Source organism: Maylandia zebra, linkage group LG3, assembly GCF_041146795.1.
Source record: "Maylandia zebra isolate NMK-2024a linkage group LG3, Mzebra_GT3a, whole genome shotgun sequence".
Lineage (NCBI taxonomy): Eukaryota > Metazoa > Chordata > Actinopteri > Cichliformes > Cichlidae > Maylandia > Maylandia zebra.
The window spans coordinates 21,375,704-21,386,563 of NC_135169.1; the positions used below are offsets into that span (position 1 = coordinate 21,375,704).

The 10,860-nt window shown below is 39.2% G+C and overlaps 1 protein-coding gene across 2 annotated transcripts; it reads left to right on the forward strand.

The window, feature by feature from the left end:
• Window positions 1-422: 422 nt before the first annotated feature.
• On the forward strand, window positions 423-10,261 carry LOC112431468 (Fc receptor-like protein 5). Of its 2 annotated transcripts, none has more exons than XM_024800075.2 (16): window positions 423-530; window positions 861-896; window positions 1,089-1,355; window positions 1,912-2,181; window positions 2,285-2,563; window positions 3,811-4,080; window positions 4,184-4,462; window positions 6,984-7,094; window positions 7,221-7,236; window positions 7,332-7,405; window positions 7,495-7,545; window positions 7,628-7,684; window positions 8,962-9,021; window positions 9,187-9,252; window positions 9,456-9,515; window positions 9,671-10,261. In XM_024800075.2, exons 1-16 carry the CDS (start codon window positions 494-496, stop codon window positions 9,754-9,756), a joined length of 2,019 nt encoding a protein of 672 aa, XP_024655843.2. In that variant the 5' UTR covers window positions 423-493; the 3' UTR covers window positions 9,757-10,261. The 2 variants fall into 2 exon arrangements, with proteins under 2 accessions (XP_024655843.2, XP_076738494.1); XM_076882379.1 differs by having other exon boundaries at window positions 6,987-7,094.
• Window positions 10,262-10,860: the final 599 nt, after the last annotated feature.

Genomic DNA, 10,860 nt, shown 5'->3' on the forward strand with positions numbered 1-10,860 from the left:
GAGTGAAACAGTTTTGAGAATTAGATTTATTTAATACTGTGTCTGAATGTGATTTATGACAAAGAGTGTTTAACATGTGCATATATGTGATCAGTGTGTGTATGAGACCTGCAGGTGAAGGTGCAGACAGCTGTGTTGTTGTTGTGTTTCTGGATGTAAAACAAAAGTACTTCACATTTAAAGCTTCACTTGGACTTATAATCTGTTCAAGTTGTCTATTTATTATTCAGCTCACATGTGTATGATACAACTACAACTAAGTAAATTATTACTTAGTTTCATAAAAATCTCACTAATTTGTTTCTGCAGCACCAAACATGTCAAAGCATGCTGTAGTCAGAGCTTGTTAAGGTGTGATAAAAGGAAGGAAGCAGATAAAGAAGAAGTTTTAAAGTCTTTGTTTTCTTCACAGTTCTCGTCTCGTGTGCTTCTTCTTCTTTCTCTTCACACAAAGTCGTAGAAGTTTTCAGACCTGTCACAGCTGGATGTGAGGATGGGACCCACTTTCCTCTGTGAGCTGGGCCTATTCTGTCAGTGCATCACTTCTTCCTTTGATTCATTGACTGATGAACATGTTTTAGTAAAATGACAGAGTTTCAGTCATTTGCAGCATTTCAGTTCATGTTTTGTTCTCAACATGGTTGTTTGCAGACTGGATTAGATTTCAGTGCACTGACGCTGGTTTAATTTATCTAAGAAAGGTTTGTTTCTTCATCAGTGATAATTTGATGCATTTTACCTTAAATATATAATTTAAACCAATCACAGCAGCCTCTGGTAACACCAGGTGTGTTTGACTGATGCCATGTTTGAGTGAGTCTTCAGTTTGATGATGTGTGAAGTTTCTTCCTTTATTGCAGTTCTCTGTACGCTCCTCTGCAGCGGACACGCTCAAGGTGACTGAACAGTTTGCACTTTTATTTATTTAGTAAATATTAATGTTAGTGCATCAATCTTAAACACTTTCCATTTCTATTTTTATTTCTCAATATATTTATAAGTTTATGAACATGTCAGAACAGATTTTGATTTGTAAAGTACATAAAAGTGTTTCAGATCAATGATGTTGTGTTTGTGTTGGATTCTAGATGCTGTGCTAACTGTTGAACCCAGCTCGACAATTTTTTTCATCGGAGAGATTGTTAGCTTCAAATGTGAGGTGAAGGAAGGAAAACACACTGACTGGGAATACAAAGTCATGGAGGATGGTCAAGAAATTTTAAACTCCAACACAAACAAAGACCTCAGTTTAAAACTTGCATCTACAGTTCAGAGTGGTAAATACAGCTGCTCTGCTCACAGGACGACATCACAGAAAACAAAGACCAGTAACATCGTCTCTCTAACTGTGACGGGTAAGTCGTCAGTGACATGTACACTAAATAATGTTGTCATGGAAACTTGTTTCTGTTGCTGTAAAGCATAAACTTTAACCAGGAAACTGATTTTACCTGTTACATCACTCACAGTACACACAGTGATAAAATACTCACAGACTCTAAACTTTAAAACAAAGAAAAGGAAGAAACATGAAAAGTTTAATAAAGTTTAAGGTGACTGATGTTTCTGTTATTTAAACCAAAAACCACACAGAGCTGTGAAACCATCATTGTGTGTCCTTCAGCAGTGACCTGTGTTAGTTTACATCAGTGTGACTCTTTCAGGTCAGGCAAACATTTATACTGTGATTATTTAGAGATTTAAACCAGAGTTACAGAAACAATATCCACATGTTGAGAAAGACACGAGAAGAAAATCAAAGAACACAGAGAGAAAATAAATAGAAAAATATGATAAAGAGTAATGTGGGTGGAAAGTTTCACCACATTAAACCAAATCTTTAAATTTCCCTTTTCTATATTTGTATGAGTTCATAATGAATAATGCATTTCCCCCTTTTCCCCCTAACAGCAGGTAAACCCAGGGCCACACTGACTCCAGGATCAACTATCATACCAGTAGGGGGCAGTGTGACACTGGCCTGCTCTGTGGGGAGCTCTGCTGGCTGGAAATATGAGTGGTTCAGACGTGACCAAAACACTGACGTTCAAATCAGAACAGATGATCAACAAAACGGAGTAATCAGAGTATCTCAAGGAGGAATCTACCACTGCAGAGGAAGAAGAGGAAACCCAGTTTACTACACTGATAAAAGTGATGATGTCACCATTAAGATAACCTGTGAGTTCAGTCATTTAGTTTGAAATTCACATTCAGACACACAGTGTTAAGTTTTCTCTGCTGAGCTGATGTTTCTGTTTGTATCTTAACTGTTAATAAACAGTTTCCAATAAGGTTGTTGTTAAAGGACGACCCAGCTGGCCTCAGATATTCAGCGGTGAGACGATCAGTCTGACATGTGAGGTGCAGGAAGGAGGTGAAACCACTGAGTGGGAGTATAGATGGAGAGGACCCAACCAGACCACACAGTGGACTCACAATAATTACTGGATATTCAGAGTTTCTGAGTCCAGCAGTGGAGACTACACGTGTAAGAGTCGACGCAGAGATGACTCATATTCTTCAACAGAGTGGAGTGAAGCCTTCAACTTGTCAGCATCAAGTAAGTCATGTTTGTTGTTGAGCTTCATTTTACAAACATAACAAGGATCAGCACAGGATGACATCAACCTGATTGTAGCCTCATTATAGACAGTTTTAAATCCATTGGACGTATGGGACTAAAGAAAAACATCCAAATATTGTTATTACCATGTCATCACTACCACCCTCACCAACCCCAGTCATCATACTCAGAGTGATCCTTTTCAAGCACTAATAGGTCCTGAGCCAGTTTATTATGGACAAACAGACATTTGGTCTGATTCCTGATAATTACTCTAAACAGAAGCTGACGTCATTTCATTGTAAAGTTTGTGTGTGTAAGAAAGAGCAGTGAGGCTTGTAGGAAGTTAAACAGAGATGAGTAGGTGGAGAAAAGGTTTGTTGTAATATTTCAGATGGAGATGTTGTCATGGTGACTGATGGAGCTACAAGCAGAAATCGAATGTTTTCACTGTTGAGCTGGTTTATTATGGCAGCCTAGAAACAGAGATGGTGACTCTGTGACGTCTGTGCAGCTGAAGTGGTGTAGAGAGCCCAGTGATGTGAACATAGTTTCTGCTGTATGCTGTGAATGTGAACACATCTCTAATGTGGAAACAACATTTTAAGACTGCGACAGACATTTTTTCCTCCACAGGGGACCGAACTGTTTGAAGGGATTTTCTTCATGGATTACATGTTTTTATACATTTTATCTCAGGAATGATGGATGAGTTTGTTTTATTAATGCAGTGATGTGTGAAATGTTTGATTTCTTCTGATGGTGTTGAAAGAAGATTAACTAATACCAAATAAAAGCAAGATATTAAAGTTTGAAGGTATGAATTAAAGAAATGAAAAGTTAGAAGTCTCATAATTAAACTGCTGCAGTAGAGATTTGTCTGTGCAGCTATGATGATCTGCTTCTGTGTGGTCTGACATCTGAGTCTTACATTAGTGAGAATCTTCTGATGAATCAAGCAGGAAGGCTTGATGCAGAAAAAGGAAAGCAGTAGTTTATAAATGGAAATGCATTACAGAGCTGTGTGAGAGGAGAAAGTGGATGAGACCAGTATTAACACTGCTGGGATGCTTTAACGATTAATTTGTGATGCCTGTTCAAACACTCATCCAATTGATGAAATAGAGAGGTTTTTTTTTTCAAATGATGTTGTTATTAAATTTTTTAAAAAAAACTTTTCTCACACAAAAATGAAATGGTCTTTTATCCATTTTTCTTCTTTTCTTCCTCTTTCCCCCTAACAGCAGGTAAACCCAGGGCCACACTGACTCCAGGATCAACTATCATACCAGTAGGGGGCAGTGTGACTCTGAACTGCTCTGTGGGGAGCTCTGCTGGCTGGAAATATGAGTGGTTCAGACGTGACCAAAACACTGAAGTTCAAATCAGAGCAGATGATCAACAAAACAGAGTAATCAGAGTATCTCAAGGAGGAATCTACCACTGCAGAGGAAGAAGAGGAAACCCAGTTTACTACACTGATAGAAGTGATGATGTCACCATTAAGATAACCTGTGAGTTCAGTCATTTAGTTTGAAATTCACATTCAGACACACAGTGTTAAGTTTTCTCTGCTGAGCTGATGTTTCTGTTTGTAACTTAACTGTTAATAAACAGTTTCCAATAAGGTTGTTGTTAAAGGACGACCCAGCTGGCCTCAGATATTCAGCGGTGAGACGATCAGTCTGACATGTGAGGTGCAGGAAGGAGGTGAAACCACTGAGTGGGAGTATAGATGGAGAGGAGCCAAGCAGACCACACAGTGGACTCACAATAATTACTGGATATTCAATGTTTCTGAGTCCAGCAGTGGAGACTACACGTGTAAGAGTCGACGCAGAGATGACTCATATTCTTCAACAGAGTGGAGTGAAGCCTTCAACTTGTCAGCATCAAGTAAGTGATGTTTGTTGTTGAGCTTCATTTTACAAACATAACAAGGATCAGCACAGGATGACATCAACCTGATTGTAGCCTCGTAGTTTGTCCGACACTTTGTGAATATTTAGCTGGTACAAAGCTAATGTTGAGCTTTATTACCATCACCCCAGTAAGATGATGAAATACACAAACATCATATACGTGTGTCTATGAAAAACACTTTAAATGTACAAAACAAATAATGACAAAACTACATCATCCCTATTTAAAAGTCTCTTGGAAATTTTCTTCCAGCTGATAACATAAATAAAACACACACATACTTGATCTCAGTCACCATGGTCGTGCTGCCCCTCAGCTTCCTGGTACATGCAAGTAAGCTTGAACATAAGTGATTTCCTTCCTTTTTAGAAAACCTGACCTCTAACTTTGACCTCGAGGTCACTGAGATTTGAACTTATCTGAGATTATTAGTAGATGTTCCTGAGTTATCGTAATCATGAACACAAGTGTCCAAGCCGCCTGCTGGGGACCCCAACTAATACCCCGTAAAGTGATGATGATGAAAAAAGTGCTTTACTGTGAATATTGAGGGCTGTTGCCAGTTTGCCAGTATTCAGTATGATGTTTATGTAATATTCAGAATATCTGCTCCTTATCAGCTGCAACACTACCGCAGATTTCACAGCGGCTGCATCACCATCGTTCTTGTGAACACTGACACTTTTTAATTTTAGCGTGTTCAGTGCCGTCTTTACTGAAAGTGTAAAAAAACTGAGACAAAACGCTGTTTTAGTTTAGTGAAGCTCCGTAGAAGGCTACGTGCTTGATTTTATACATCTGTGACAATGGGACACACCTCAGAGATTAAGAAGGCTACTAGACATTTTATTAGGTACACCTTGCTGGTACTGGGTGGACCCCCATTAGCTTTCAGCACTGCCTCGATTTGCCTCTGTATAGTGGAAGTAATTGTATATAACACTGAACCAGCTGACATCTGTCCTGGAGATCATGTTGGTTCCAAGTTACACAGAGAAAATTTTCTTTCGCTTGTGCTTTTTTGTACATATTACAAAATCATGTAAAATAACATGAGAATGGAGGAGATGTCAAAGTCAAAGTCAGCTTTATTGTCAATTCTGCCACATGTACAGGACATACAGAGAATAGAAACTACGTTACTCTCAATCCCTAGATAAAATAGCAAATGAACATTTAAATATAAGAGTGATTAAAAATGCAAGTAAAATAATTAAAAAGTAAAATTTAAATAAATAAATACAATACAATTTTTACATATAACAAGAAAGCTATACAATATAATGAGTAAATGACATTGAGTGCAAACCAGGCAAATAGTGCAAATGGAGATTTAGTAATGTACGGTAAGAGATAGTGTAACAACAAAGTCTTATGAGGTAGTGGCAGTCCAATGCTCCACAAAGTGACTGGTAACTGGTGCAGGCCAGTGAGTGAGTTAGAGAGAGAGAGAGAGAGTGTGTGTGTGTGTGTGTGTGTGTGTGTGTGTGTGTGTGTGTGTGTGTGTGTGTGTGTGTGTGTGTGTGTGTGTGTGACAGAGTTCAGTAGGACCGTGGAGGAGAGAGGGGAGAGGGGGGCAGAATCGGGAGGGAGTTAAGCTTCCTGACAGCCTGATGGATGAAGCTGTCCTTCAGTCTGCTGGTCCTGGCCCGGAGACTCCGCAGTCTCCTCCCTGACGGCAGCAGCTTGAAGAAGCTTTGCATTGGGTGCGTGGGATCAGCCGCTATGCAAAGGGCTTTTTTAGTGAGACGGGTGCTGTAAATGTCCTGGAGGGAGGGGAGAGAGACACCAATGATCCTCTCTGCAGCTCTCACTATGCGTTGGAGGGTTCTATGACAGGACGCATTGCAGGCTCCAAACCACACAGTGATGCAGCTCGACAGGATGCTCTCGATGGTGCCTCTGTAGAAAGTGTACATGATGGGGGCTGGTGCTCCTGCTCTTCTTAGTTTGCGGAGAAAGAAGAGACGCTGCTGTGATTTCTTGGCCAGTGCTGTGGTGTTGTACGTCCAGGAGAGATCCTCTGTGATGTGCACACCCAAGAACTTGGTGCTGCTCACTCTCTCCACAGACGCTCCGTCAATGGTCAGAGGAGCATGTTGGGTGTGCATTCTCCTGAAGTCCACAACAATCTCCTTCGTCTTCTCCACATTCAGAGAGAGATTGTTGTCAGCACACCACGTGGCCAGGCGTCTCACCTCACTTCTGTAGTCGGTCTCATCCCTGTTGCTAATGAGACCCACCACCGTTGTGTCGTCCGCAAACTTGATGAAGAGGTTGGAGCTGTATGATGGAGTGCAGTCATGGGTCAGCAGAGTGAAGAGGAGGGGGCTCAGCACACATCCCTGCGGGGCCCCCGTGTTTAAAATGATGGTGCTGTGATCAGGAGTTCTGGTATTGGAAATAGTGCCAGCTCTTGTGTGTGTTTCATGTGAAATCTGTTGTACATTAAATCTGTTTACATACATGTAATTAAATCTTCTCATTTATTCAGCAGTGCCCAGGACTGGAAACTCTTCATTTCCTGCTCTGTTGATCGTTGGACTCGTCTGTGGACTTTTACTGATTCTTCTTCTGCTGTGTTGTTGCTTCAAACAGTCAAAGGGTGAAACCATTTCTCTCTGATATTACACTGAGCATAATCTAACCCTGAACGCTGCATGTAACGGTACAGCACCAGAACAGTTTGCAATAAAAACATCTGATTGTGTTTTTCTGTTTTGTTTTTCAGATTCATGCTTTGCCAGGTTTGTTTACATTTTCTCTCTCATTATTTATCAAACCAGAATTTCATCCTGTGTTTCTTATTAAATCCACTGTTTTACTACATTTTATGTTCCAGCACAAATCAAACCATAAACCAAACGATCAACCAGGATGAAGCTCGAGACAGCCAACATGCTTCTCCTCACCAAGGTCAGCGTTAACCGTGACGAGTTCTGCTTTAGACATTTCTGTTTGTAAGGTGATCAGATCCATGTATATGAGTTTTAATTGTTTCGTAGGTGATGCTTGTCTCTATGAATCAGTCAAAGACCACGATGACACAAAAAATGGTAAAGTATAAACAGCGGTTTATAAGTATGCAGACTCTTTGATTATTCTCATTTATGTGTAAATGTTTGAACTCTATTTTAGTTGAATCTGGGGATGTCACATATTCTTTGATTGAGTTTAAAAACATCACTCAGAAAGGTGAGTATTTATTCTGCTACCAATACAAAATACACTAGTTTACATGCTTTTATTGGACCGTAGTATCCAAATGAAGGAAAAACTAGACTTTCATTCATGTTATCGCTCCAAGAAGAAAAAGCAAGAAACCAGCGGCTCGCTGTAATGTGCTCTGTTCAACAAATAAACTAATAAATAGAGGAGAAAGTGGAAAAAGGTGGAACACATTTAAAAAGTTAAAATTCAGGGACTTCAATCAGTGTAGTTAGGAAGCATAAAACATTGTGAGTCCATTTCAGCTGCTTTGGTGCAAACCACTGGTATTGTGAGACGTTACCATCAGGCTGCACAGGCAGACCAGGACGGCCCATTCTCATGTGCATGCTTTTGATCAAACTGTTAGAAATAGACTCTGCGAACACAGCACGAGGCCTCATGACCTTTACTAGGACTTGTACTCACAGCACAGCTCGACTGAACAACAGCATCAAGAAAAGTCAGTCAGGGGGATAAAGAGAGAGCAATGACCTGTGAACACCACCTCGAAGATATTCTCTTGTTGGGGTTTTTGTTGTTGTTTCCTCTTCAGTGCACCTCTTGTCATTCTGAGTTGCATCAAAGCTGCTGAAATGGAGCCAGGTATCCCTGAAGTTTGAATGAAAATGTTTCATACTGTGATAGTCGAATGTTCCCTTAATTTAATTTGAATAATGAATCTTTTACAATAAAACAATAAACCAAAGAACAATTAATAATCAGTCCAATTCCTTCAGTATTTAAAACCTTTGCTGATATGTTTTTGCTTTTCAGAGATTCCACTTTCCTTTTTCCAGAGTGTAATTTAATGTAACTACTTTTTTCCATAAAGGTTTTTATGTTCTTATGGGTGCTGGAGGTTATAAACCTTAACCTATAATCACAGGATTCATTTTAATCCTGTTCTCAACAGAGACAATACATTCAGTTTAGTCCAATCATGTCAAAGATCTGTATTTTAACTGAGATTAGCCACCATCATTCTTCTCGTATTTCATGTGATTCTAATATCAGGGGTCATCTATCACTGAGGCGACCCTTCTGAATGCTCACTGGCTGTTTTTGATGTAGGCACAATGTGAAAGAAGCTTTTTTTAATAATACAACAACGAGCTGTCAAAAAAAAAATCATTTTCAATAGATGAGAACCTCCCTCAGTCAGTTCATGTGATGAGTTAGGTCTTTAATGACAAAATGATTTCAGTGTAAAGAAAATCAAAGTTACTCCAAAGTTAGTTTATCGTCTGTCTGTCCTCCTTTAGATGAGAGCCCGTTGTATGCAGAGGTCTCCCACAAGAGAGCTAAAGCCAAGAGAAACAAGGGCAAGTAAAGTAGTAAAGCACACATTTCTTTTTGCTGTCTGTTTACACTTTTTACCCCTCAGTCTAAAAGGCTGATTTGAGGTATTGTCATCCTGCTGGCTGTGTGGACTTAGAATTAAGATGTTACTGACAATCATCTTTGACTAATAATGTCTTTATTTGCAGAAAAATCAGCCTCTGCAGCAGCTGAAGAAGTCATTTATTCTGAAGTCAAGTCACAACCAGCTCTTGGTAATTGCACAGAAATAACAGACTCATTATCGCTATAATGATGAACTCAAACAAGATAATATCTAATGCTGAGAAATGTTAGTCAGTGTAGAGAACATCCTTCAGTCATGTCATGTAGTTTAGGTGTTGAATGACAGAATGATATAAATATAAAGGAAATTAAAGACAGTCAACCTTTTCTGATCATCGTCTGTCCTCTTTAGATTACAGCCTGTTGTATGCAGAGGTCTCCCACAACAGAGCTAAAGTCAAGATACATAAAGGTAAGTAAAGTAATCTAAAAAATTACAAATTTTTCATTTTGCTGTCTGCTTTATACTTTTATACTTTTATACACACCAAGAAAAAGTGTATAAATAGTAGAGAGAATTAAGATGTTACTGGCAGTCATCTCATCAAAAAATCTCTTTATTTGCAGGAAAATCAGCCTCTGCAGCAGCTGATGAAGCAGTTTATTCTGAAGTCAAATCAAAACCAGCTCTTAGTAATACAGAAATAAAATAGCTTACAATAGCAAGTGATAGTGTGGTGTTAGGATCAGGATCTTTCCACTTTCACACAAGCATTTATTGAACTGCATGTTGTAAACATACACGGCAGACCCAGTGGCATTTTGATCACTTGTATTAATACTTTGACGGTTGCTGGACACACTCACACTGCAGCTCAAGACAACAACCACAACAACATCGTTAACCAAAACTCTGAACTTTTAAGCCGGCGAGGCGTGATTGCAGACGCCGCGCAGGTGTGTACATCGCACCTGCAGCAGCATCGTAAACCACGCCCCCAACACATGTATTGTTTTTATATCTATATTTACAGATCTTTCCTTTGCAAATAAGCATTTTTGTTCCTCTTGTTTTTTTTAAATGGATTTGTACATTAATAACATTTTATATTTGTTTAGTTCATATTTGGTAAACTGCCGTCAAATTTTTTATTCTGTTATCTCATTTTATGTGTCATTTAAACCATGTAGCCTTTATTATATAAATGTTATACAGTATATGCTTCAGTCTTGTGTGTTGTGTTTGTTGATAAATTACATAAACATAAATGCTGAGAGGAGTCCTTCAAGTGTTTATATAACACTGACCTGCTGGAACTTTGTACAGAGGCAGGAAAACTTTGAACATGTATGACACCCTTTATACCACACAAATGGACAAACTTTGTTGAGGGACAGGAGGAGGGGCGATAGTTTTCAACACAGAATACAGTGTTGAAAATTTCTGTTAGTATTTTAAATCTAATATTTCATGTCAGAGTTTTTGTGACTTAATGGCTGCAGTTTCATCTTAAGTCTTAAGACTTGCCTAGTGAAGTCAAAAACAGACGACAATGAAAACATGAAAGAGATCTCTCTCCTTTTAATTTAACTCACCTTGGATCCCATTGGAAACTGTGGCATCTCAAATTCCCATTTGTTTCCATGTCCTGTTAATGGTGGCAGGACCTTGTCAAGCTGTGTAACCATCAGCTTTTTTGTTGGCGTTTGCATTGTACTGACATGAGCCTGGATCAGGAGCGTTCAACAATGCTGTCAACTAATCATGGCAGCACAGGAACAAGCTCTGAGCACAAGATCTATTGAGGCTGGGGTCT

Excerpts from the sequence above, each read along its gene's own strand:
- LOC112431468 (XM_024800075.2), top strand. The coding sequence starts at position 494 with ATGGGACCCACTTTCCTCTGTGAGCTGGGCCTATTCT. Across the intron at positions 1,356-1,911 it reads CGTCTCTCTAACTGTGACGG|CAGGTAAACCCAGGGCCACA; the intron begins GTAAGTCGTCAG and ends TCCCCCTAACAG. Across the intron at positions 4,081-4,183 it reads TGTCACCATTAAGATAACCT|TTTCCAATAAGGTTGTTGTT; the intron begins GTGAGTTCAGTC and ends GTTAATAAACAG.